The sequence below is a fragment of the Ictidomys tridecemlineatus genome, chromosome 4 (assembly GCF_052094955.1).
Source record: "Ictidomys tridecemlineatus isolate mIctTri1 chromosome 4, mIctTri1.hap1, whole genome shotgun sequence".
Lineage (NCBI taxonomy): Eukaryota > Metazoa > Chordata > Mammalia > Rodentia > Sciuridae > Ictidomys > Ictidomys tridecemlineatus.
Genome location: NC_135480.1, coordinates 196,801,355 through 196,828,186, shown reverse-complemented (window position 1 = coordinate 196,828,186; position 26,832 = coordinate 196,801,355). Strand labels below are relative to the sequence as shown.

At 51.5% G+C, this 26,832-nt stretch overlaps 2 protein-coding genes across 20 annotated transcripts in view; one reads left to right on the top strand and one right to left on the bottom strand.

Annotated features, from left to right (window-relative positions):
- The first annotated feature begins 5,884 nt into the window (after positions 1 to 5,884).
- On the top strand, positions 5,885 to 26,427 carry Phf19 (PHD finger protein 19). 6 transcript variants are annotated; one of them, XM_078048084.1, is made up of 15 exons: positions 5,892 to 6,232; positions 8,507 to 8,707; positions 9,180 to 9,261; positions 12,253 to 12,348; positions 12,833 to 12,933; positions 13,474 to 13,622; positions 15,884 to 15,979; positions 16,704 to 16,772; positions 16,883 to 17,003; positions 18,615 to 18,682; positions 19,869 to 20,039; positions 20,615 to 20,702; positions 21,445 to 21,530; positions 22,528 to 22,623; positions 23,980 to 26,427. In XM_078048084.1, exons 2-15 carry the CDS (start codon positions 8,522 to 8,524, stop codon positions 24,320 to 24,322), a joined length of 1,752 nt encoding a protein of 583 aa, XP_077904210.1. In that variant the 5' UTR covers positions 5,892 to 6,232; positions 8,507 to 8,521; the 3' UTR covers positions 24,323 to 26,427. The 6 variants fall into 6 exon arrangements, 5 of the variants coding, with proteins under 5 accessions (XP_077904213.1, XP_077904212.1, XP_077904211.1 ...); XR_013438262.1 differs by lacking the exon at positions 20,615 to 20,702 and having other exon boundaries at positions 5,890 to 6,232; positions 23,980 to 24,021; XM_078048085.1 differs by lacking the exons at positions 20,615 to 20,702; positions 23,980 to 26,427 and having other exon boundaries at positions 5,890 to 6,232; positions 22,528 to 23,280.
- The window catches only part of LOC101959125 (protein CutA homolog), a 44,567-nt gene continuing 24,521 nt past the window's right edge, over positions 6,787 to 26,832 (bottom strand). For 3 of the 14 annotated variants that reach the window (XR_013438272.1, XR_013438274.1, XR_013438264.1), the window contains exons 6-9: positions 19,383 to 19,636; positions 17,746 to 17,794; positions 16,711 to 16,764; positions 15,212 to 15,960 (exon numbers count right to left, since the gene is read on the bottom strand). Coding sequence is in view for 1 of the 14 variants with exons in the window: in XM_078048100.1 (XP_077904226.1) it covers positions 19,516 to 19,636 (121 nt within the window). In the remaining 13 variants the exon portion in view is untranslated. Of the gene's footprint in view, positions 7,089 to 7,223; positions 8,839 to 12,031; positions 12,329 to 12,565; positions 14,348 to 15,211; positions 15,961 to 16,710; positions 16,765 to 17,152; positions 17,243 to 17,745; positions 17,795 to 18,031; positions 24,229 to 26,832 lie in introns of those variants that run through there. The other 11 variants (XR_013438273.1, XR_005734074.2, XR_001229645.4 and 8 more) reach the window with 9 other exon arrangements.

The following is a 26,832-nucleotide window of genomic DNA, read 5'->3' as shown; positions in this document are numbered from 1 at the left end:
TCCCTGGCTCGATGACTGCTCCAGATCCCCCACCCTTATCTTCTAGCCACCACATATGCACCCTGGCCCTTTGAAGCCTCAGCTTCTACCCCAGGGCATCTTCACGCAAGCCAAGCCGGGCTCCCTGCATGCAGCTCCAGCCCAGATGTTTCTTCCCTCTGCAGAGGGAGGCACACAGAACCTGAATTATGACCTTCAGGGAAGCGACTCTCAGGCAGGTGTATGGGTCGCAGCTAAACCTTGTGGAGCTATTGCCCCAACCTGGGCCCAAAGCCTGGGAGTGGAACAGGCAAGGATAGAGAGGAGACCTCAGAGTTCATTCTGAGAGCAACAAGAGGGAACTTTATCTTGGAAGAGCCGTGGAATTCTGGTGGCAGCATCTCAGCCTCTCCAAGAAGAAAGAGATCCTGAAGGGGACTTGGTGTTCCCTCACCCAGGAGGGATCTCCTCTGAAACTCATGAGAATGTGACGTGTCGCAGAACACTCAGCACAAGGGTTTTTAAATAAGTTTGGCAACAGAAAAAATCAGAGGAGATCTGACAGTCGACACACCACACAGCTCTGGCAGGAGAGAGACCGTGACCAAATTTTGTCTCATCCTCTGATTTCCTGCTTGACCTTGAAGAAGCCTCTTCTGTCTGTCCTCTAGACACCAGCTCCCCATCTGAAAACAAAGATTTGGGTGACCCTTGGAAGGTCCTCTTCAGGTGACCACTGACCCGAGTCTGGTGTCTTAACACTTCCCAGCTGTGTGACCTTGGCACATCCCTTAGCCCCCTTAGGCCTTGATTTCCTCATCTACAAGGTTAGGGGGTCATATCCCCTGCCTCGCTCAGTCTGCAAAATTGCGGTGGGGGCAGGATGGGAAAGGAAAAAGCTATTCAGATCCAAAGTATGATTGTAAAACGAAGTGTCACCGCATGCCGTCTAGATGTTTAAAGGACCTTTAAGACCAAACAGTGTTCACAGGGCCACAGAGATGTGGTGGCTAGAGGCTAGGGAGTGAGACCACTGGGTTCTGGCTCAGTTCTGCCACATTTATCCATTTCCTCATCCGTAAAACGGGATCATAACAGCACATGTGGGACCCAGGGCGGTGCCTGGCATGTGGTTTGCTGGGGATGTCCACACCAGGGATCACCATAATCATCAGTAATGGCACGTGGGGGCCAGAGAGGACGATGGGGTGAGCACTGGCTTTTGAACACTTAGGGTCCAAGTTCATTACCAGCTGAATCCTTTGAAAGACCATGTTGTGCCCACTCTTGTTTGTTCTCCCCCAATTATTTCTTGACCAGTTGCACATATACCTTGCCTCCTTCTCTGGGGCCCGTTCTCCTGCATGAACCCTGCCTGCTTTATGTCCACCTTGGGGCTGGGAGCTCGGCCACCACAACTTGTTTGATTCATGGACTGCTCATCCAGAAAAGATGCCTTGTAAAATATTGGGGTTCACTAATAAAATGGCTCCTCTGTATTTTAATGTGGGGACAACTTGAAAGATATTTTCAACCCTCTCTGGAAGCATCTGCTATAAAAGAACATGAACGAATTACCCAATATCCTAGGTTAGAAATCTATCTATCATCTGTTTCTGTTATACCAACTAAAAGCTCTGATTGAATCTCTAGGTCGACCTAATTCATAAAATCAAGACACAAATTTACAATGCAATGTTTTGGCTGGTCAAATCTTGAGGTAAGACTCTTCATGAAGATTGGTCAGGAACTCATTTGTCCTAAACTTCATAGTGTCTTATTGAAGGTTACCCAGAAACCTTGAACTAAGTTCACAGGATCAAATAATTTTGTCATCGGGGCCACCTTAGAGGTCCTTGGGATGTGCTCAGAGGTGACACTCCTTGTCTGATCCCATCTCTTAACAGTGACCTATTGATGTGTCTGTCCCCAACCCCACACACCAGCTCCGGACCAGGAGGCTCTGGTGTTGGGGAGCTGGTTCTTCTGCAGCCTCGTGGCACACCCCAGCTCCCAGCAGAGTGCCTGCCCGCAGGACAGTTCCCTAAATAGCTACTGAATGTAGAGAGTATGAATAAAGGACCACTTTTCTTTTTGAACAGGTGGAGAGACTGAAATTCGGAGAAGGGAAGGGACCTGGTTTCACCGCAAGGCAGTGGGGTGACCAAGAGGATGTCCTGGCCCCTGGTGAAGGTTCTCTACTAAACCTCTCGGGCTCCCACCCAGTATAGACACTTGTCTCATTTCCCCCAAAAGCCACAGGTACAGGTGTTTATGGTTTGACCACTATCACCAGAGCCACAGGCACTTCAGTAGGTCACAGTGTGACCCCATCAGCCCACTTTTTAAAAAAATATATTTATTTTTTAGTTTTAGGTGGAACAATATCTTTATTTTATTTCCATGTGATGCCGAGAATCAAACCCAGTGCCTCACACATGCTAGGCGAGCATGCTACCACTTGAGCCACATCCCCAGGCCCTGCCCACTTTTTTAAACAGTGTTGACGATCAGGCTTTCTAATATAATTGGAAAAACTCTCAGCACCTGCATGCCAAGGACATTGTAAACTGAACCCAAGTTCAGGCAATGAAACGCAGACCCTTCTAACTGTCACCTGTGCTGTAGTATTTCCAAAGACTGTACTCAATAATAAATTTTTCATGTTTGTGCAAAGCGTGTTCTTGCTTGGTAGCGCATTTTCATAGACACTCAGATGCTTGAACCAATGCTTCCAAAACAACATTATGTTCTTTCAGAATAAGTTAGTGGCTGTACTGCTTAAATAGGTGAATTTATCATGTGTGAACCATACTTCAGTAAAGCTGATAGAGTGGACTACAGGGAGACCGTCCATGGGGTTCCCTGGCCTTTGTGTGGTCTCCTTTGACAGCTAGGTTTTGAGATACAGCTGAGGAGAGGTCAACGGGGTGCCCTGATACGCTGTTGAGTGTGACCCTGGGAAATCACTCCAGCACTCTGAGAATTGGCTCCCAGCACTCTGAGAATTGTGACAAGACTCAGGAGGGTCACCAATGCCAGACATGAGAGGACATTGTGACCCTTGTATCCAAAACATCCTCTGCACCACACTGTCATTGTCTCCCAGCTTCTCTCAACTTTAAGAAGACCAAACAGTTCAAACACACAGAAAATAGATGAAAAGTTGGAGAGTTGGGAAGGAAAAGGGTCAGGGGGAACAACTACGGACCAGCCACACAACTGGGTCAAATCTTGACACTCTGCTCTATTTACTTCAGACCTCTCTTTTTCTCTCTCCTAAGGAATAAAACATTACAGATAACATTAGATTCTCTATGTGCTTCTTCCTCATCTCATTCCTATTCCTCCCTTCTTAACTTTGTGTCTTTCATTTCCCTTGCAAGTTTCAGTACTTCTACATGCTACCTGACTGTATCATAAAACATAGGCAACATAGTTGCACATGTTTAAAAAGACTTTTATGAATCACACTGTACCGACTACAACTCAATGTTCCTTTTCCCCTAAGTGTATCTATGTTAAGGTTTGTAACCTTGATTAAACAATATACCAGGAGCCTTAGTTTTGTTCCCAGTATACAATTCTATTGTATGAATTTATTCATCTGGACTGCCACTGATAAGACACTCAGTTTCTAAATTTGTACTGTTATATGCTGAGTGAAGCCATTCTGTTGTAGATGTGAGCATCTTCAACTTTTTTAGATGTTGCCAAAATGTTGTCTAAAGTCATTGTGCCAATTACATCTCCACCACAGGAGTATGAGGGTCCAGACGTCCCACATCCACCCCCATGCCCCCAAATTGACAAACTTTACTCTTTTCCAGTCTGATGGATGTGAAGTGGTGTAACATGGTTCTTTTCATTTGCATCTCTTACAAGACCAATGAGGTTGAACATCTTTTCATATTTTTGGCTACTCAGGCCATTGAGACTTCCTCTTTTGTGAATTACCTGTTGATGCCCTTCACCCATTTTTTTTAAAAAAAGTTGGACATTTTGTCAGCTCATTAAACTTCCTCCACCTGGAATAACCACCTCCCTATTTCTACATCCTATCTTCTAAATGTCACCTCCATAAAATAACCTCTAAACGACCACAAATGACAATCTACCTTTCTTGTGGCATTGTAATTTCCTGTCTTGTAGTTGTAACAACTTCTCATTTTACAGACAGCTTTGTAGTTTACCAAAGCACCTGCTCCTTCATTATTCTATTTTAACTTTTATCTAGACAATGGCCCTCGGAGATGAGGTAGTATTGTTACCACCTTAGAACAGATAAGGAACCGGTGTCAACAAGGAATAAGTCGCCCAAGACCTTATACTGGCTCAGAAGCAGAGGCGCGCTCAGAGCTGAGACTCCCCCAGTTTCATGTTCGGGTCACTGCACACATCCCTTTTAATTATATACATGTGTTGATGCCACCTGCTTGTTCACTCATTCATGAGACTGTGGGCCTCTTGTCTGCTGTTCCCTCGTAAGCCCCCAGCCCCTAGTTCTAGCTCCACACAGGGAGCATCAGTGAGTACAGAATTCTTGAGAAAGTACAATGTTCACCTTCTGTACACCCCTAGGTGCCCCCAGCTCTGCATGCATAAACTAACTTTCCCAACAACTCTGAAAACAGGTTTACCAGTTGAAGGAACAATCAGGGCTCCACAGCCAGTATAGGCGGAGCTGTTCTATGAACCTCAGAATCCTAAAGGCAGACCTGGCCAATTTAGAAGCTGATGGAAGTGTCCTACTTGAATCTTCAGTCCTGCCCCAGTTGGACACATGTTCTCTCTGTAGAATGTGGGTAACAAGCACACTCCTACGGACCCCTTTGGGACTTGCAGACTTACTCTCCAGGACGGGAGACCCAGGCTTCAGCAGAAGGGAGGCAGGTTCTGTGTTGGCCCAAGGAGCCAGAATGGGGTAGTAAGATAGAAGGGCAGCAAGCCCCCGGAGTGGAAAAAGTGAGCGAGTGCCCGAGAGGACTCAGGATGAAGAAGTGGGTGGGGGGCGGAGGCGAAAGGACAAGAGTGAACATGAGCAGGGAAGGGGCTCTTCGGGGAAGGTGCTGTCCACCGGCCACACCCATGAAGGCGCACACTCCCCCAGCCTCCTGATGGTGTCTGCAGAATGTGATGGCAGCAGGTGAGATGGGCAAAGGGAGCTAATGGCGGGGATGCAGGTGAGGATTTGTTGCCCAGGGTTCTTTCCAGTCCTGCCCCTAAGAGTGAGTCTGGTTGGGGACATGTCTGCCTTTTCCCCAGAGGACTGGGTCCTTATCTGTTGCAGCTTTGCCCATTGCCTCAATCTGCTGTCCCGAGACTGTGTTGTCTTTCATTGTGTGTCATTTTATTATAGGTCCTATTTGTGTATGCGGCATGTGCCATTGTATCTGTGATCGTGTCTGTGCACGTGTGTGCGCAGTTTGCTGTGTCTGCCTTCTCACTGTGCTGAGGCTGGGTGCCTGCTAGGCTTGCCTCGCGTGCACGTTCTTCTGGGTCTGGGCTGGGCCCTGCACCTCTCCTGTGTGTGTCTGTGTCTACACCGAGTGTACAGTAATCCGCTTCACTGTGTGTGTCGTGTAAACGGTGAGCTGGCTGGGCTGTGCACTGCTGCGGGTCTGTCTGGGCGAATCTCTGGGCTGTAAAGTGCAAGGTGCTGGGCGACCCGTTCGGGTTGTTCTGGGGCTGAGCTCCACCCGGCGTCGGCGATGCCTGCCCCGTGTCTCCTAAGCTGCACGCCGGCTCTGAGCCCGGAGCGGTGTTTCCTGCACTGGGAGCCGGCTGCGCCCCGCGCGGCTCCTGGGGTGTGCGGCGGGTGACCCGCCTCCGCCGTGGGACCGAGTCCGGCGCGGGCTCTGAGCGTCTGCGCCCGCGCGGGCGGTGGCCCGGGGGCGGGGGCGAGGGCGGGGGCGGGCGGCGCTGCGGGGCCCCGCGGCCGCGGGCTCCAATGGCGAGGCCCGCGCGGCCGCTGCTAATTACATAAGCGGGACGTCAATAATTCGCGGGAAAACGCGAAAAAGATGGCGCCCCGCGCCCGGGGGGCCCCTTCCTGAGCGCCCCGGCCCCTCCCTCCCCCGCCTCCCCTCCTCCCCGCGGCGCCCCCGCCCCGCCCCGCCCCCGCCGAGACCCCGACCCCGGCCCCACGGGCGGACACTCGGCCAGGCAGCCGCGGGCCGAGCGCAGCCGCCTCCGCCGCCGATGCGCCTGGTGGCCAGACTCCAAGTGGGACCGGCGGACACGCAGCCTCGCGGTAAGTTCCGCGCTGCGGGCAGCCGGCCCCGGCCGGGGACTCCCCGCGACTCGCTCCTCTCCCTGCCCACGTCCCTCTTTCCGAAACCTCTCTGAACTTTGGCGGGTCGAACGCCCTCAGGGGGTTGGAGTCCCGCGGAGCCGCGCAACTGGGGGATGGGATTGGGAGGGAGTGGAGCTCGCAGGGCAGCGGGGAGCCCATCCAGGTCTCCGAGCCGTGGGGGGCATGGGTGACAGGTCGCTGTTCCTTGTCCCCAAACTTCTCCTTTCCTGTTAGTGAGGGTGGAGGGAGGACCGACAGGGCATTTGGGATTTTGCTCACGTCCGAAGTCAGGTTGCGGCGGGTGGGGACGGGGGAGGTTTGGCGTCGGAGCCAAGGAGGAGCGGAGCTCTCGCGCCCGAAGGGGGCACTTCTGCAAGTTTCCCCTCCTGAACACCCTTTTAAAAAAGCCAACGGCCGCCCTGGGAGAGGCCCCGGCGCATGAATCATCCTCGCTTCCTGCCCCCGCCCGGCCCCGCGCTCCGGGTGCCGCGGATTTGAACTGGACGCCGACGGGAACCCGCAAACAGGCATTTCTTTGCAGATGGGTTTGAATCAGCCAATCACAGACCGCGGGGGCCCACTCCGGGAGGATGGAGGCGGGGGTGGGGGCCGCCACCCGGGGGCCCCCGCCGGGTCGGGAGGGGGGCGCGGCCACCGGGCCAGCTCCCAAAGGCGCAGCGGGGAGGAAGTGTCAGTTTGTGAACCTGCTGCGGCCTGGCCCTGGCCGGCCACAAGCCAAGCGGGCGGGGACCTCGCAGCGCCCGGGGAGCCAGGTGGCAGGGAGAAGGCAGGGGTTCCGATGGCACCCTCGGCCCTGAAAAAAAAAGAGGAACAGGCGCTGTGAATGGGGACGTGGCCACCCACCTCTGGAAAGCCAAGACCCCTGCAGTGCCCTTGCTGTCCCAGGGCTCCTCACATCACACATATGTATTTACTTTCACACACTTACGTGCACACTGCAACGACATTATGGTACCAGTCTCACCGGAGTACATACACACGCACACGGAAACTGGCACCGGACTCATCCTTGTCAGCAGAGAGTCCCGACACCAGCTGCCTAGCAGTCGCAGGGGGAGGGGACCAGAGTAGGAGGTACAGGGAACAGGCAAGGCTGTGTGTGGCTGTGGTGGGGAGTGTATGGAGGGGCATGGAGCCAGGGGAGGCTGGAGAGGGGAGGAGGGGGCACTGAACACCAGTGAAGGCATTAGGGAGTCACAAGTTTTCTGGAAAAGTCTAGTGGAGAGGCAGGAAAGCAGGAGTGGGGACTCTTGGTGGTGCCATTGCCCATCCTGTGTGCCTAGCATAGGTGAGCCCCAGGCTCAGGTAACAGGTATCCAAAGGGTGATGAACGGCTCAAGAAAAGACCAGGCTTGAACTCAGACCAGGACAGAAGGATGGAAAAGAGAGCATAGATGCTAGAATTCATTGTGCCCAAAGTAGACCATGACCTGTGACAGTTCCTTGGTTTATGTCTGAGTTGCCTGGGGCTTCTGGGGGGGGGGGTCATGGTAGCACCATTAGCAGACAGAAAGAAGGCAAAGGGTAACAGCATGGTGATAGGCTGACATGGGGGTGACTTAACTCTTGGAGCGAAGGTACAACAGGGTAAAAGCACTGGCAGGTTTAAATCTCACAGAATTGGTTTCCATTAAATCAGTCCATAATTGAGAACAGAAAAGCAGATTATAAGAGACATAGATGGCCAAGTCACAAGCGACCCATGAGTTTTCCTTCCTAGTTGTTTTCTCTGGATGGATCTCAAGGTAGACTTGGGAGGGGTGTGTGTGAAAACTTCCCAGGTGCTCTCTTGGAGAAGGTCCTGGACCTGGAGAACATGGAGTACTTTTGCTTAAGGGATAATAAATGCCTTGCCTCCTAGGTCAGAGAGTGCAGGTCAGGCTCATTGGGGCTTTGCTCTGTGTTAATTGAGAGACTCATTTTCTTTTAAAACAGCATGGTATAGGCAAGTGAACAGGACTTAGAATCAGCTCACCTGATTATAAACCAGAGTTCTGCCTCTGGCCATCACCCACTTCTTGTCACAATTCAGTTCCCTAACTGCAAAATGGGAGTAATAATGTCTCCCACCGTAGCTTCGTCATGAGGATTCAGTGAGATCATAAACATGTCTGACACTTAAAGACTCCCCATACCAGACTCTTCCTTCCCCTGATGGGGTTTGGGGAGCAGGGAAGCAAGAAGTAAAACCCAGTTCTCTCTGTTCCCCAGTGTCAGCAGAAGCTGATGGAAAATCGGGCTCTGGATCCAGGGACTCGGGATTCCTATGGTGCCACCAGCCACCTCCCCAACAAGGGGGCCCTGGCTAAGGCCAAGAACAACTTCAAAGACCTGATGTCCAAGCTGACAGAGGGCCAGTACGTGCTGTGCCGTTGGACAGATGGACTGTATTACCTCGGGAAGATCAAGAGGGTAGGCATCTCCTCTCTGGTCCCTATTCTCAGGCTTGGCGTCTTTGCTGGTCCTCTGGCCTGACTTTCAGACCAGTGATGGAGGAACAGGAATTGCTGGCAAGTTCCCTTCTTGTCCCCCATGCCCAGAAGCTGAAAAGAGAAAGAGCCAGAGCCTGAGTTTGCAGGTACCTTCCTTGGAACAAACATCAGCCAGAACTTTAGAAAAGTGCTCTGAGCGCCTGCAGAGCACACTGAACAAGGCTGGAGAGGAGCAGGGGTGACCGCTGGCCTGTTCTGCCCTCAGTGTTCCTACCAAGTTGTCCCCCTGTCCCTGACTGTCCAGTTCCAGGGCCTCCAGGAGTTGCCACTCTCGCTCCTCTACTAGCCTAGCTCTGCTTTCTGAAGCCCAAGGAGACAGAAGTGGGAGGACGACTGGGCCGTGGTCTGGCTGCCCCCCAGCTCTTTCTCACATTGCTCCCCTCGTGCCTCAGGTCAGCAGTTCTAAGCAAAGCTGCCTTGTGACTTTCGAAGATAATTCCAAGTACTGGGTCCTGTGGAAGGACATACAACATGGTGAGTATTCCTAAGATTTGGGGTACCCTCCCCTCCCCTGTTCTCCCTCCTCCAACACCTTCAGTCCTTCCATCTCTTTTTCCTGGCATCTGCCCTGGTTCATGAACCCCCAAGCCCACCTGAGGTGATGATCAGATTACCAGTTGTATGACATCTGTGTCCTCCCCTTGAGTGCTCATATTTATAAGGGAGACAAGGCAGATGGGGAAGTGGCTCACGGAGGTACCACGCAGGCTGAGACTAGATCTCAGGCATGTGTTTGTGTCCTTGTACTTTATCTCCTGCTTCTAAAGCTCTGGGTCTAGTGGACTAGGAATGAGGAGGAGGCCAAGCAATCAGAATTGTCACCTGTAGGTTTAATCAGTGCCCCAAATCAGCATGTGAAGAAAACTAGTGGAGGCAGCTCTAGCCCTGGGGCGAGGAGTCAGGAACCCTGAAGAGTGCAGAGATGGGCCAGTCAGTGTGAAGATGGACATGCCTGGGTGGAGCTGGGCCTCCTTCCATCCCTGACTGCAGAGAGCTGACAGTGTCTTATGGAGATGGCAGATGAGGCATTCTGCTGCCATTCTCCCTTCCACATGACCCATGTCAGTGGTCAGTCACAACACTCAGATTTGGGGGAGGGGGCAGTACTGGTGATTGAACCCGGGGACGCTTAACCACTGAGTCACCTCCCCAGCCCTATTTTGTATTTTATTTAGAGACAGGCTCTCACTGAGTTGTTTAGCGCCTCGCTTTTGCTGAGGCTGGCTTTGAACTCTTGATCTTCCTGCTCCTGAGATGCTGGGATTACAGGCGTGGGCTACCATGCCCAGCTGCTTATAGATTTTTAACATGGAACTCCCATCAGCTACCACCCATCAGAGTTGTCGCAAGAGAAGAAATCTATTTGCTATTTATGCTTAAAAGGAGAATGGGGGGCAAAGGAGGTTTTTTGGTCATATGGACTTTGAACCAAGTTCTAATTCTGCCATTACTAGATGCATAGCCTTGGGTTGTTAAGTCTGGTTTTCTTCATCTGAAAGAAGGAGAGTGAAGTCTTGGCTTCATAGGGTGGTCAGGAAGATTAAGTGAGATAGCCATGTAAAAAGCTATTGAGTCACAGGGAAGCAGTTTCAAAGAATATACAGTAACAAAGAATTTATAGTAACACTATAAAAGACGATTTAAATAGCCCCTTTCTGTGAGAAATTGTGGCCAAGACAGACTGATACCTTTTCCCAGCCCCTCTTACCCTAGAATTACTATATAAAGATCCAAAGCCAAGAAGATCTCCTCTCCTATTACCCTTTTACTGAAAGTGTAAGGAGCCAGCTAGAGAAGATGGTTAGTTTTAGCAGAGCTTGCATAGAAGGCTTACTGTGTGCCGGACACCATGGAGGTACCATCGTGCTCTCCTAGAACAGCTTGTCTCCCCAGCAGGAAGACTGTTCCTCCCAGGCAGAATGGTGTCCCCCCTGGTGTTGCTGGACACGCTAAGCTATGACCCATCTCATTGCTTCATTAAGCCAGTGAGGACTTACTGAGACTCACTGTAGGTACCACACTCCTGGGGCATATTCAGGAAGAAACAGGTCCCTGCTTGACCATTTATTCAACAAGCATGTCTTAAACACCTGTATGTATCCCATATGAGGTCCTGGGGATATCAAAATGAAATGACACCATTTCTACTATAACAAAAAAAAATGACACTGGGTGGTGGCACGTGCCTATAATCCCATCAGCTCAGGAGACTGAGGCAGGAGGATCTCAGTTTCAAAGCCTCAACAACTTAGTGAGGCTGTGACCTAGTGAGACCCTGTCTCAAAATAAAAAATAAAAGGTCTGGGAATGTGGCTCAGTAGTAAAATGCCCCGGGTTCAATCCTGGTACAAAAAGAAAACAAAACAAAACACCAAACCCTCAGATGATTGGAGAAATGAGACAGAAACACACATCAATATGTATTTAATGTATCCGTTCAAGCATTTCAGTTGTTAAAATGTAAAGAAAACAATGGAGAGGGAATCAATAGATGAGAAACAATTCTAAAATCCTATTAACTGGTCACCATGTGTAGACTTTTTTGGATCTTGATTCAAAAGCAAAAAACAAATTGAGAATCATGACAACATTTTTTAAAAAACATTTTAGTTGTAGGAGGACAGAATACCTTTATTTTATTTATTTATATGTGGTGCTGAGGATTGGACCCAGGACCTCATATATGGTAGGCAAGCACTCTACCACTAAGCCACAACCCCAGCCCTGAGAATCATGACAACATTTTAATTGAGAGACAGTTGGGAATATGAACACTAACTGAATTTGTTGATATTAAGGCTCTGTGGTGATTTTTTTGTTTTGTTTTGTTTTGTTTATGCTGGGAAGGACCTTATGCATGCTAGGCAAACCCAGGACTTTATGCATGCTAGGCGAACACTCTACCCCAGAGCTACGTCCCAACCCAGTAGTGACACTTTAAAAAAAGAAAAGAAAAGAAAAGAAATCCTGATATTTCAGAGATACAACTGAAGTATTTATGCAAAAATGATTTGGTATCTGGATCTCAATTCAAAATAATGACAAGAGGGAGAAGTGGGTGGGAACCTAGTCAAAATAAGATTAGCTTTGAGTTCATGATTATTTATGAGAACATGGAGTTATAGTGTTATTATCCCATAATAATTTTTTTAAATGTTATTTAGCATAAAAATGTCAACCAAACAAGTTGAATTAGAAGAGAGCATGCTATGGTCAAAAGAACAAAAGATTTGTTGAATAGCCATCGATTTGAATCCCACTTTTTATTAGTTTAGCAAGAAACTTACTCAGTTTCCCCATCTTTAGAATGGGGTATTGGTAATACCTCATTGGACAGATGCGGTGGGGTGGCTTGGAGGCCTGGTGCTAGGTCCAGTGTGCACCAGGAGCCCAGGACCTGGACTCTGATTTTAACTCTTCTAATTGCTGTGAGCCAGTTGTGACCTGGAAGGCCCTCTTTTTCAGCCGGTGTTCCAGGGGAGGAGCCCAAGTGTAACATCTGCCTGGGGAAGACCTCAGGACCCCTGAATGAGATCCTCATCTGTGGAAAGTGTGGCCTGGGTGAGTGGGGTGAGCAGGCATTACAAAGCCCCCATCCTGTGAGTCTACCCCTGCATTGGCCTGATGGACACTATTCCCCACTGCTGGGACCCCTGGTGGCTCCCTGTTTCTCTTGAGCTCCAGGATGAAAGGGGGCCAGTCTCTGTGAATGAGGGCCCAGGGAGGTGACCTTGGGGAAGTTGAGAAAATACAATGGAACATGCAGTTTGGTACCCACCTAGGTAGCGAAGAAGAGTGGGAAAGAACCGGTACAGGTGCTGAAGCCAGGCCTTGGTGCCTCCCCCTCTGGCCAGTGCTTTCTTTTCGTCCCCAGCCTGGATGCCAACTTGGCTGCCTGGGTGGGCATCACCAGCCAGCCCCCTAGCAGCTGGCAGGCAGAGCTCCCAGGGCTCTCCGCCACCTTCTCAGCCTTGCTGCCTTTGAGCTTCCTGGCCTTGAGCCACTGCTTCGTCCTGGGTACTCACTACCCCCTCCTCTGTCATAGGTTACCACCAGCAGTGCCACATTCCCATAGCAGGCAGTGCTGACAGGCCCCTGCTCACACCCTGGTTCTGTCGACGCTGCATCTTTGCTCTGGCTGTGCGGGTGAGCCTTTGTCTTTGTCAGACCCTGCCTCTCCCTCCTCCAGTCCAGCAGCCCAGAGGACCCCTGGGCCCAGGCCGGACTCCCCATACCAGACTCTGAGCTCCAAGCAGAAGGACCCTACTTGGGCTTCAGAGAGAGATGGTATCTCTGCCACTTAGGAGCTGTATGTCCTTGATCAAATTCCAGATCCTTACTGAGCCTCAGTTTCCCCAATTGTAAAATAGACACGGTTTGGTGTTAGGAGTAGCAGGCCCCTGATAGATGGTGCTTTGCTATTAAAAGAGAAAATCCCTGTAAATGCTTATGCTAATACATATAGGTCATTATGACCTGTATTGTGCTTATTGCCTTTAATATTATTAATGAAGATCCTTCTGGGATAGAGATGGCTTGAGGATTGGTGAAGGAAAGTTCCTTGCCTTCCTGCCTTGGAACTTCTGTGGGTTCCCCCAAACCCTGGGCAGTATTTTCCTTGATAGTGTAATGACACGTGTGGCCCAACCAGTACAGCAGGTGATTGGGGCCCTCGTCTTCCCCCAGAAAGGTGGCGCGTTGAAGAAGGGCGCCATCGCCAGGACGTTGCAGGCAGTGAAGATGGTGCTGTCCTACCAACCAGAGGAGCTCGAGTGGGACTCGCCACACCGCACCAATCAGCAGCAATGCTACTGCTACTGCGGCGGGCCCGGAGAGTAAGGCCACCGGGACAGGGCCGCCGGGGAGACTGACTGCCGGCTGGGGCCTGACGGGGAGGGCTGGGAGTGTGAGCCTCGAGAGGCGGGGCTGCGGGCCCGAAGTGTCAGCCTCGGGCCGGGGCCTCAGGGGGCGGGGCTTCGGGAGGCGGGTCCGAAGTGTCAGCCTCGGAGGCGGGGCCTCCGGGGGCGGGGCCGCGGGAGGCGGGGCCGAAGTGTCAGCCTCGGTGGGTCGGGGCCCCGGGAGGCGGGCCCGATGTGTCAGCCTCGGGCGCGGGGCCTCAGGGGGCGGGGCTTCGGGAGGTGGGCCCGATGTGTCAGTCTCGAGCGCGGGGCCTCAGGGGGCGGGAATTCGGGAGGCGGGCCCGATGTGTCAGCCTCGGGAGCGGGGCCTCAGGGGGCGGGGCTTCGGGAGGCGGGCCCGATGTGTCAGCCGCGGGGGCGGGGCCGCGGGGGCAAGCCCGGAGTGTGAGCCGCGCTGTGTGGGAGGTGGGAGAGGGGTCCCCAGGGAGGCAGGATAGGTCGGGGTGCATTCTGCGACAGGGGTGAGTCAGGAGAGTCGCCAAGGGGCCTCCAGGAGCCCCTGAAGGTAAGGTTTCGGAGTGGGGTGCAAGGGGGCAGGACTTCAAGATGAGAACCTGAAGATTGGGCCTCTAGGTGGCGTCTGACACTTTCCGGCAGTTGGGGGATCCGGGACGGGGGTGACAGGGGTGTTCGCTTGGAACCTGGAGGAAAGGAGGAAGTATAGAAGAATAACTAAGACCCTAGGCCTGATACTCGTTCAAGATCCTCCCCGGACGTCCAAATCCAGGCTCTGTCCCTGTGCAACCCCCAGGCATCAGTTTGCTTACTGTTTTCACCATGTGGAAGTTGTGCACGATGTTAATTAGATAATTCCCGTAAAGGCATATACAGGTCTTGGTACTTGGCAAGCATTTAAAAAACGTGAGGTGGGCTGAAGTTGTGGCTCAGGGGTAGAGTGCTCGCCTAGCATGTGTGAGGCCCTGGGTTTGATCCTCAGCACCACATAAAAATAAAGATATTGGGTCCAATTAAAAAATAAATATTAAAAAAAAAGTGAGGTACTGGTGATGGTGCCATTACTGCATGGAAATTATGATTACCTATTCATCGTCAGAGCCAATGAAACAAGTGAGATACAAATATTCTTTTCCCTAGAGAAGTGCAAGCAGAGCTGGCCTGATGCTGGGGATGGTGCAGAGGGCATTCTTGTCTTACTGTGCCAGTGTCTGATTGACTCTTCCTGGTTCCCCTTATAGCCATGGTTAGTTGATCCTGCTCCTTTGCACTGACTGCCCCAGGCATTGTGAAAGGAACCTCAGACTTAAGAGGTTGGGTTTCTGCCTCCGGAAACAGTCTGCAGGGCCCCCTGATGTCCTTAATCTCATACTCCATCTGATACAAGAACTAGAGGTCTGAAGACTGTGGTTAGAGCCCATTTGGGAACTTAGGCAAATCATTTGAACTACTTTAAAACTCTCTAAATGGCTTAGTTACCTTAATTACCTATAGATCCTGGGTTGTTGAGCAGCCTAACAATAGAAGATTGAGAAATGTTTACAGAAACCTTTATGGCCTTAAGGCAGTGTGTTTCAGTGTTTAATGGGTGATTGCTAAGGATGCATCTCCTGGAGGCTTCCCCAAAGATTGCAAAGGTCTGAAGTGGACCAAGGAACCTGCAGGTTATCCTGGACCACACCTGACAAAGTGCAGAATGTTGGCTGTTAAGGGAATATCTTTTTGGCCTTCATTCACAATCAGATACTAATTGTTGAATAGCCCTAATGCAGTAGTTACAGTACCAGGTGAGAAACAATAGGTATAGGCCTGCCCCCATGTAGCTTTACAGGAACCATTATTCTTCCATGAATTTCTCAGGATGTCTGTGATGTTTGGGGAACAAACACAGGCCAGAGGTGGGGGCTCTGATATGGAATGGCAGGAAAAAAACAGGCTTTGAAATTGAGGAAACCAGGATTTGAGTCACCATCTTCCATGTTCTGAGTGACCTTGAGCAAGCCATTTATCCTCTAACTCATCTGTAATATGGGGGCATGTTCATCTCGGCCAGATGGTAAGGTCCAACGAAGTGGCATACGCCTGGCTCCCAGAACCTCCAGGCACAGCCTGAGTGCTTAGTATCTGGGAGTTTCCTTCCTTCTCTTTGGGTGGAGGGCACAGCTGCTGAGCCTCATGCCTAATTGTGAACGTGGCTGACCGTGTTTCTTCTTCCTCTCCAGATGGTATCTGCGGATGCTGCAGTGTTATCGATGCAGGCAGTGGTTCCACGAGGCCTGCACACAATGCCTCAATGAGCCTATGATGTTTGGAGACAGGTAAGTTAGTGCTATTTTGGTCCAGCTGGGCCTTCAGACTGGCAGCTCCTTAGGATTGCCTGCTAGGCCCATACAGGGGGGTCTATGATAACATGTACCCATCCACAGGAGGCCGCTCAGGGTAAAGGAGACACAGCTATGCTGTGCTGCATTCCTAATTGCCATGGATTTGTGAGCACTTCAGGCACATCTTTACCTTCCCTAAGCACCAGTCTCTTCAAGTGTCTGGGGAGGGAATGGTGACACAGTCCCTGCCCCAGTCCTGCCCCAGTCCTGCCCAGAGAAGTTGTAGAAACCACCAAAAGAAATGGATGCCTTCTAAGCAATAGGGCTAAGCTAATGGAAGGTGCTACATGTCAAACCAGATATTATGTGTTTTTTGTGTCATTTGTCATTGTGTGTGTATTAGGGGAGGAGGGTAACCATGACAGTCCAGCATAGCTCAGGTCACTCTCTTATGAACCTCAAGGCACTCCAGGGCAGTGGTATTTGGGAAGGGGACTGAATGTACAGGAGTATTCCTTGATCCTGTCCAGACTTGTCCTTAGCCCTCCAACCCCCCAGAGGCCACCTGTCCCAGGAATGAAAGTCTGACTATGAGGAGGCAGGTGGGGGGAGCTGGCCTAGGGTGGGATGTCAGAGCCCCACCCACCACAAATGCTTTCCCATATTCCTGAAGAATCTTCGTGAACCCACCACAGGTCCCCTTTCCACCCATCCACAGGTTCTACCTGTTCTTCTGCTCCGTGTGTAACCAGGGCCCAGAGTACATCGAGAGGCTGCCCCTGCGATGGTGAGAGGGTGGGGCTTGGTTCAAATTCACCCCTGCCAGCTCCTCCATTATCTCCTCCCTGGGGGTTGCCCCGCCCCTTACCTGGCCCCACCCCTTGCCCTCTTGCTCAGGGTGGATGTGGTTCACCTGGCCCTCTACAACCTTGGGGTGCAGAGCAAGAAGAAGTACTTTGACTTTGAGGAGATTCTGGCTTTTGTCAACCACCACTGGGAGCTCCTGCAGCTTGGCAAGGTACTCAGGGCAGTGGGCTGTCAGAGTGGCAGAGACAGAGATGTCTCTATAGGGCTGTGCCTTGAGGACTAGGGTCTTGAGCTCTTACTTTGCATCCTGAGTCCAGGCCTCTGGTCTCTGATTTTGGCAGTGGGCATATGGGGACTCACCAACTCAGCCTCTGGAAGCTGGGGCCCTGGATCAAATCTGGCCAGAGCAGGTTCTCTGCTGAGGTGTCCGGCCCACTTCAGATTTCTTAGCTAAGATGAAAAGTAGAGTAGGCCTGTCCCTGCTCATGCTGTTCTGAACAATGGGTCACCAGGGGCCTGGGCACCTCTGAACCATGAGTTAGTTGAAGTAACAAATGTAGACTTTAGAGTGTCAGAGCTGGAGAACAGCCTGCCTAAGGTCAGCCACCTGAGCCAAGGCTGGGATCAGGACCTTCCTAGCCACTTCTGGAGTGGGGATGAGCCCCTTTGTCCCTAATGACACTCAGAATCCTTGCTACTACATGCAAGTGAGCCTGCTTCTTTACTGATTGCCCCAAGCTCTTCTTTGATGAGACAAGGATTTTTTTAAAAATATTTTTTAGTTGTTAATGGACCTTTATTTTATTTATTTATATGCAGTGCTGAGAATCAAACCCAGTGCCTCAAGCATGCTAGGCAAGCACTGTACCACTGAGCCACAACCCTAGCCCCAATTTTTTTCTTAAGTAGCCTACATGCTTTGCAAAAAGAAAAAGAAAAAAATTTTTTTGTACCAGGGATTGAATCCAGGGCTGCTTAACTACTGAGCCACATCCTCAGCCCCTGCAAAAAAAATTTTCACATGAAATCTTCATTTATAGTGTTGGATAATTTATAAGATATACATATTATAAAGCCTTAAACTGTTTTTTTTTTTACTTTTTCCTGATTTACAAAAAAATCATACTTATTACTGGTAGAAAATTTTTAAGTTACCAAGAAACATAAGGAAGTGTACTTTTTAAAAAATCCACATTCGCATATCACACTACCCAGAAATAACTAGAGATAATGCATAGGTACATTTCCTTTGAGCCTCTCTTCTATGCTTGTTTTTTTTTTTATTTTTACATGATTTGGATAATACAGTATGTATATATAATTTTAATTTATCTTTTTTCAGTTTGTCATAATTTAAATGCTTTCCAATATTCCTGAAGAATCTTCGTGAACATGTTTTTCTTTTTGTCATGAACATTTTTAATGGCAGCATTGGTTTCTACCGTAGTTCACTGGTTTCCTTCCTGTTGGGCATGTGGTTTTTTTCCCTCCTCTCCACCATTAGAAACATGCCATTGGGACCATTTTTGTATGTGGAGTTTTATTTGAGTCCCGTGTCCTATCTGTACCATAGATCCCCTGGGAGAGCATTACTGGGTCAAAGTATGTATCTTTTAAAGATCTTAATAGATTTAGGCCAGGAGTTTTTCTCTCCATTTTCCCCTGAGAGAGGGGAAAGGCTTGTCTGAGATTTCATGGATCAGTGTCCTCACCTGAAGGACTCAAAGGCATCAGGAAGGAGATGGACAGGCAGGGGACAGGGTGGGGCCTCCTAAGACGCCAGGTGCCTGAGTCTGACTGTCTCACTGGCCTGCTCCCCCAGCTCACCAGCACCCCTGTGACGGATCGAGGACCGCATCTCCTCAATGCTCTGAACAGTTACAAAAGCCGGTGCGTGCAGCATGGGAGGGAGTACTGTGGGCAGCCCCAGCAGGTGGGATCTCAAGCTAAGGGCTCTTCCTACCTGTCTGGGTCTCCCTCTCCTTCTTTACCTATACCCTTCCCATCCTTCATGACTCAGGGAACAAAGGATCCTGGGACCTTCTTTTGCAAAGTTTCTCCTGAGCACCCAGCAGCCTTACTCAGTTTGGGACTGGGCGCAGCTCCATAGGGGGATGTGCTCCTGCTCTCTGAGGGTCCCTCCTGCCTGAGCTAGCTGGGGTTCTGGGTCCCTCAGCGCATCAAGTCAGCATATTCCATGTGTGTCATAGCCTTCTAACCTGTCCCCAGCCAGTGTCTTCCCATTCTAAGTTGAGCACACATAGCTGGCCACATCCTTCACCACACAGGGGATGCCTGGGCTCCCCGTTCCAGCATTCAAGGACTCTTTTGATCAGGCCCTGCCTGCAAATCTTCCACTGTCTCTTTGATTTTTTGTCTTGGTGCCAGCCCCACTGAGCCCTTGCTCCCCACCCAGGGCTTTTGCTCATCATCTTCCCTCAGCCTAGGATGCTCTTCCTTCCCTTCTATTCATTTGTTCCATCAGCAAGTATTTATCAGCTGCTGCTCTGTCAGGCCCTGTCTAGGTGCTGGGGGAAAAGACAAGTCCCTGTTTCTACAAAAGCTTCCAGATGCCTCTAGAAGGACTCACCTTCACATTCAATAGATTGGGACCCAGGCACAGTCTACTCCTCAGTACAAGGCCTTGTGCCTCCCAGTAGAGAGTCCCCAAGAACAGGCCTGGGTGTGAACTGCCTCTGCAGCTCAGGGCCATGCAGCCAGTGTTAGAAGGAAGGAAGTGCCTGGGGGTGCTTCCAGCTTCTGGGGGAGTTCAGATGACAGCATGGGTTGGAATCAGTGTCTTGACCATGGGAGTCCCTCTGTGAGCTGAAGGTGTCCTTGCAGCTGGTGGAGGCAGAGAAGAAAAGGGAGAGGAACAGCAAGAAACCCCACATGTACTGGAGGAAAGGTATGGAGGAGCCACCAGCCACATCCTCAGCTAGGACCCACTTAGTCCCTAGGGGCCACTCTGGATTTTAGGTCTGGGTCCAGAGAGGCAGACAACCTTGTTTAATGTCTACCAACACTCCCCAGGAGGATGGACTGAATCTGGGTCTTCTCCCCTGCCCATGCCCAGGTTCCTCTGCGGCAAAGAGATCAAGAAGAAGAAGTGCATCTTCCGCCTGCGCATCCGTGTCCCCCCCAACCCACCGGGGAAGCTGCTGCCTGACAAGGGTCTGGTGCCAAATGAAAACGGCGCCTCCTCTAGCTCCTCTGAGCTGCGTAAGAGAGGAAAGAGCAAGCCTGGGTCAGTGCTTGGGGACCTAGGGGTTAGGGCTGCAGCCCCAGTTGGTTTCTCTGCTCCCAGCTCCCAGGACAATGGGCCATGCCTGGGATCTGAGAGCATGGTGACATTTGCATAAACCAAGAGCCCCCACAGCTAGTCCAGCATAGGTTCCCCGAGAGAGCTAGTCAGTGGCTCCCAGGCTCCTTCTGCAGCCCCCTTATTGCCTCTCAGGAAAAGCCAGATCATAGGCCCCAGCCCTAAGGGGAAGAGAAAGGGAAATTGGGTGTGGACGTGCCCTTGCCCTCGGCTGAGCTGAGCCCCCTCCTGGGTGTTGGGGGCAGGGTACCTGGACACACATGCCCAGAGAGGCACCTTTTCTTTTTCTACCCACGATAACCCTCCTGCATCTCCTGCCCCAAAGCAAGTGCACTCCTCCCCAGACTCCTTCTGAAGGTGCTGCCATCCACCCTCATTCAAGTCCATCCCTACCCCAGCTACCGGCCCCTGCCCCTGTGCTCCTGAGGCTCCTTCCTCTGGGGCCCCCTCTGGCCCTCAGGCTCTGACTGAGCCACCCTCTCCCTTTTCTGTCTCCACAGTTTGTTGCCTCACGAATTCCAGCAGCAGAAAAGGCGAGTTTATAGAAGAAAAAGATCAAAGTTTTTGCTGGAAGATGCTATTCCCAGTGTTAGTTCCTTGTTTTCTCATCCTCCACTTTCACATGCAGGACCGCCACCATATTAGGGATTCCTGTGCAGAAAATGAAGTCCCCCAAGCCCAGGGAACTCTCCCATGTCCCATTTCCTATTTAGCAAAACAAGGAAAAGTTAGGTGCTCCAGTACCTCTCCCTTGCCTCCCCAAGTTCTCCCAGGAACCCAGGGGCAGTAGTATCCTTGTCCCCTTTGTCAAGTGGGGAAACAAAGACAGGGTTGAGCAATAATAACTTTCCTGAGGTCACACATCAGCCTGGAACCAGGGCTCCAGGGCATTTGTTTTTCTTTGGCACCCTCACTGAAGCCCTCTCTGTGGGCAGTGATACTAACAATGCCTCATCTCCCCAGCACTTTACAGTTTACAGGCATTACTTAGTGCCTTTGATAGCCATTATTTAATTTTCTGGGCATCCTGACACCTTTTAAGAGGGAAACAGGGCAGGGTTTCTTGCCCCCATTTTGCAGTTGAGATGACTAAGGCCAGAGGGGTCAGCATTATCCAGCTGGCTGGAGACAAAGCCAGGACTAGAATCAGGGTGACTTGGCTCTCTGGTCAGGACTTGGAATAAAGAGGAAGTGGCAGGCCTTACCCTAGGGAGGCCCAGCACTTGGCAGCTCTGGCTGGTGTGGCCCTCAGCTGGGGCAAAAGGTGCTTGAGGAAGGTGGATTTGATACCCGCTGACTGACCCATCGTCTCTTCTTCCTGTGTCCACAGAGTGACTTCACCTCGGCCTGGAGCACCAACCACCACCTGGCTAGCATATTTGACTTCACGCTGGATGAAATTCAGAGTTTAAAAAGGTATCAGTGAGGGGCCCAGCAGAAAGGTCTGCTTTGGAGGCTGGGACAGAAAAGGTGTGGAGGCTCCCTGCATCCGCACAGCCAGGCAGGAGGCTCTGGAAGGGGGAAAGGCAGAAAGTATTCTGAGGTTAAAGGGTCCCTGTGGCATGGGGCTGCCTAGAGGGCCTTTACCAGCTTTCAGCATGGCACCCCCATGGCACTGAGGCTGCCTTGCTGTGCCCCCCGCTCCCCAACCTCTTCCTGCCCACCACCTTACACCAATTTCTGTGGTTATCCCACACTGTGGTTTAACACCTCCTTGCCTTCACTCATGCTGCTCCCTCTGCCTGGGAGGCCCTTTGCCCTGCCCACCCCATCCCATCTGAAAACCCAGGACCTGGCTCCTTCCAAGGAGCCTACACAGATCCTCCCAGGCTGTGTTGGATACCTTTCTGTGTGTGCTTGGGTACACTCAAGGGGAGGGTCTACATCTTTTGACATCTGATTTCCAAAATCACTAGAAGTCATTCAGTGTTTACCTAAAGCCATGGAGGAAAGAGTTGGGGATTGAGCCAGGCTGAGCTCCAGACCCTGTTTACCAGTACTATGTGGCATCAGCTAAATTTCTTAACCTCTTTGAACCTCCTGATGTTTTCTTTCAACAAGATACTGAAAATGGAAACACTGATCTGTAAAGTCGCACAAGTGCCTCACGGTTCATTAAGTATCACTATCTGTGCTTCTGTCACATTTATTTACAAGCCTAGTGGAGAGGAAGGTGGTCAGGGAAGGCTCTCCTGCCTCCTGGACTTTGAAGGGGGATAGGCGGGAAATTGGCAGGTGTGGTGGTGGGAAGCTCAGCAATGGAAAGATGGGCCTCCACTGGGAATGAAGGATGCATGCCAGAGAGGCAGAGAAAAGCTGGAGAGACAGGGTCCCCCAGGGCCCCCAGGAGCCAGGTCAGCAAGACTTTGCTCGGCTGGACCAATGGCAGGCTCACCCTTGCCCCCTCTCTCAGTGCCAGCTCAGGCCAGACCTTTTTCTCAGACGTGGACTCCACGGACGCTGCCAGCACCTCGGGTTCTGCATCTACCAGCCTCTCCTATGACTCCAGGTGAGCTCCCAGAGGTCAGCCCTGACCTCAAGCTTCACAAGAATCGTTGTTCTTCCCAGGCTGCCACCTCCCACTTCTACTTTTGTGGGGCTTAATTTGCATACCTGAGCCCCCGGCTGGAGGACCTGGCCTTCTGCAATTCTAAGAGTCTGGCCCTGGGACCCTCCAGTTCCGAGTCCCTGGGGTTCAGGTGGGATAAGGACAGGCATCCAGGATGCTGGGGCCACATCCCTTTGGAATGCTCTTCACCTGCTGCAGAACAATGTGACATCTCTGGCTGGCTGGTTCCAATCTGGGGTTGTCTTTTATTAGGGGTTCCTGGCTTCTGTGTGCCGTAATTTTGCAGGCCCGTGCTTCTCAGGCTGTGGGGTCCCTAACCCTGGTTTCTGGCTGTCTGAGTTCCAGGGCCTCTAAGGGAAGAGCATGTGTAGGGAAGCCTGGTAGAGGGAGGATGGCATCCTGTGGACTGCAGGGTCTGGTGGAGGACAAATTCCAGGGGGCCCAAGTTGAAGGGCTGGCCCACTTGGCAAGAGCCGGTGGTCAGCAGCACAGGGAGGGTTGTCTGCAAAGCAGAAGGATTTCTTCTGGAATCAGGCTCCTTTATTTTAGGACATGTGAAGCCCTTGCAAAAGTAGAATTAAAAGTATAACACTTGTAGACCTGTGTCCTGAAGTCTTAGTCTGCAGAAGTATCTCATGTGTCTTTTTCTAATGTTGCCTCTGGTTTTTTGTTTGTTGGTTGGTTGGTTCTGGGGATGGAACCCAGGACCTCACACAAGCTAGGCAAGTGCTCTACCACTGAGCTACACCCAGCCCTATATTTGGTTTCTTCCTGTTTCTTTGGTTTTCACTAGTGCTTTGGGTCTTGGCTTCCATTTCTAAGCATCTGTGGATGTGAATCTAATCTTGTGTCCCTTCTCTAACACATCTGCCTGTGTAGTACAAGGTCTGTCCTTCAGTCCTTGACCCTGTCCTCATCCCTATTTGGCTCAGCTAGCTCCACATGAGTGCAGGTGACAGACGAGCAGCATACACAAGGCCTCTATGCTGCATGACCTCAGGGGGCGCAGAGAAGAGTTGTCTGTACTCTAGCAGTTCTGGTTCTGGCACCAAAGAGCCTGGGCTTTAGAGCTGGACAGACCTAGGTTGGAACCCTGGCTCTGCCACTCCCCAGCTGGCTGCTTCTCCCCTGGAGCTTCAGTTTCCCTCTTATGGGGTTACTGCAAGGACCCGTGAGATAATCCATGCCCCGGGCCAGGCACAGTGCCTGGTACCCAGGAGACTGCTGGGAGCAAGGGATTTGTCACAGTCATCCCATCTCATTCCCATCATCTTCCTCTCTCCACTCCTGCTGTAGACGGACAGTAGGCAGCCGCAAGAGGAAGCTGGCAGCCAAGGCATATATGCCGCTGCGGGCCAAGCGGCGGGCGGCTGAGCTGGGTGGACGCTGCCCCTCAGACAGCAGTGCGGAGGGGACTTTGGGCCCCGAGCGGCCAGACGAAGGCATCGATAGCCACACATTTGAGAGCATCAGTGAAGACGACTCATCCTTGTCACACCTCAAGTCATCTATCACCACCTACTTTGGCGCAGCAGGGCGGTTGGCCTGTGGGGAGAAGTACCAGGTGTTGGCTCGGAGGGTCACACCAGAGGGCAAGGTTCAGTACCTGGTGGAATGGGAAGGGACCACCCCTTACTGACTACCCCTCGGGGGCTGCAGGGAGCCCTGAAAACCAGAGGGACAGCCGAGGGCACAGGTTTCCCTGTTTCTTCCAGGTTGGGTGGGGGAGGAAGCAGCACAATGGCAAGGGCCTGGAGAGGCCTTGCCCAGCTGCCCAGCAGGCCAAGCTGAGCCTGCACCACTGCTGTGCCAGCTCTGCTCTGCTCTGCTCTGCTCTTGGTCCATGGCCTCCCTAAGGTCCCACTGGCTCTTTTTAGTGTCTTCACACTCCACACCCCTCACACTGTTTATTGGTTCTTCCTGAGTTTGTGTCCACCCCTATCCCACCCCCCACCCGGCTCTGTGACTCTAACTCTTGAGGCCCAAATCTTTCTCTGTCCCCATTACTTTGTCCCTTCACCTCTCACTGCTTTCTGGTGTGTGTTCACACATCCTCCATGTGCACATCTGTCCCTCCACTGGATATCCTTTACACCTGACCCATGGGGGCTGCTCCTCCCTAGGACCACATTGAGATCGGGAACCTCTGAAGGAGAACAGGTCAGCGGGGGCTTCTCTCCCCCGCCCCCTTTTCCTTCCACTTCTACCCCCTGGAAAGGGGGTGGTGTGAGAGGACTCTGGGAAAGTCTGTGTGGCAGAGATGCTGGGATTCAGCACCTAGCGAGCAAAGAACCGGGTCTCCGCAGCAGAAGGCACCAGCCTCTGGGCCCCCTTATTAAGGCTGAGTGTGAAGGCTGCTGGCCTCAGTTCTGAAGGTCCAAGAAGTTTGTCTGTGCCAAGCCTCACACCACTTAGCTGCCACAGAGCTGGGCCTCGCCTTCCTAGAATGGAGACATCCACGAAAACCAGGGAGACTGGGGGAAGCGGTGGAAAGGGAGCCACCACCCACTGCCAAACCACACCCATGCTCTTGCCCAGAAGCTTTCATGTGTGTGCCTTTACACACCAGGCTCACACATCTCCCAGCATCCACACACAGCCACATGGCTTGTCGGGGCAGCCTGGCTCCTTCTTTTGGCTTCCTCTTTGTCCCTTCCAGGGGCACAGGCTGCAGGTGAATGTGAAGGTCCAGCTCCTGCCCACTTCCTCCAACATATGGACTAGCTTTGGCCCCATGAGGTCAAAGCACAGAAGGCTCCTACTCTCCCCCAGCTCCCCAGCCCTGCTCTAAAATTGATCGTCACTTTTGGAGTTAGGTCGGGATTTTTCAATTATCTGTTTCATTAAGCCCCCTCAAAGGGATGTGTTTGTCATTTGGGCTTGAAATAGAATTCTTAGAACAGACATTCAGATTCAGCCCCATCTGGAGGGAAACCAAAATTGAGAGGGGGCCAGGACCCCTCATTTTTGCTGCTTCCAGAGATATTAGAAACTGACTCACTTGATTGGAAATGGGAAGAAGTGCCTTGACTGAGGGGGTTGGGCACCAGGTTGGGACCAGCCTTGGCTGGATTTGCAGGTCACCAGCTGGAAGGCGAAGATGGGAAGAATGAGGCAACAGGCCCAAGGAGCCAGATTTCCCGAGATTATGCCAAACTCCTCCCCACCATGAGCACTCAGCCCTGGGATAGGCTAGATGGCCCTGCCTTAAACCTCAGCTCCTATAGTGCCCTTCAAAGGAACTTCACCTCAGCCCCTGCACATAGCCTGCCCACTTCCCTCTCTTTCCCCTACATGGCTCAGGCAGGGATAAGCAGGTTCTGGGCCCAGTTCTTAGCCCCACAGCTGCTGCCACTGAGGCACCCAGGGAAGGGGAGTTGAGAAGCCAGCCCCAGCCCAGTAAGGGTGTGGGACCTGGGATTCAAACTGGCTTCCTGCCGGCCTCAGCACAGCAACCTCGAGGTCTGACTTCCAGGTTCTGAGAAAGCCAGGATGAACAAGGCCTGCCCTTCCCACTTAGGTTGGGAGAGGCTCAAGAGCAGGGCAAAAGAACCTTTCCCACTGGGAAGACAGCACAAGGCCTAACGAGGTCACTGACCCTATACCCCAGCTTTTCATTCATACCACATAATAGCTGCATTACTGCCAACTCACCTTATAACCCTGTGCACCTTCTAAGAGATACATGGTTTTGAATTGCTGCTTTTAATAACATTTTGTTATATTAAATTTATAATTAATGTGTCTGGTTTACAATGTAAAAGTTCCCTTTGAGAATTATCTCTACTGAGTGGTGAACTGCCAGCTGCTGAACACAGAAGAACTGATTCTGGCTTCTGCAGTTGGCTTCCTGCAGCTTAGAGGAAGATGGCAGGACCCCATCCTGTGGCCACCTTACCACTCCCTATAACATTCAGTAATGCTCCCACCCTTATTGAGAGAGAAAATGTAGGGCCTTTTATCTGCTGAGTACATGACCCATAAGGATACAACCAGCTGAAGGCTGCAGGTAAAAGATAAAACATGAACTTAGATATTGAACCTGCTAAAATGCCTAAGTGCAGACACTGCAAACATTGCTCAGCACACATAGGCACACACTTCTAGAAACTGAGTTCCAGAACCCAGCTCTGATGGTTTCAAACAGTA

What these genes read in the sequence shown, in the direction of transcription:
- Phf19 (XM_078048084.1), top strand. Translation starts at nt 8,522, where the DNA reads ATGGAAAATCGGGCTCTGGATCCAGGGACTCGGGATTCCTATGGTGCC. An exon ending in TACTGCGGCGGGCCCGGAGA is followed by an intron (nt 13,623 to 15,883) that starts GTAAGGCCACCG and finishes CTTCCTCTCCAG; the next exon opens with ATGGTATCTGCGGATGCTGC. An exon ending in AGAGGAAAGAGCAAGCCTGG is followed by an intron (nt 20,040 to 20,614) that starts GTCAGTGCTTGG and finishes CTGTCTCCACAG; the next exon opens with TTTGTTGCCTCACGAATTCC.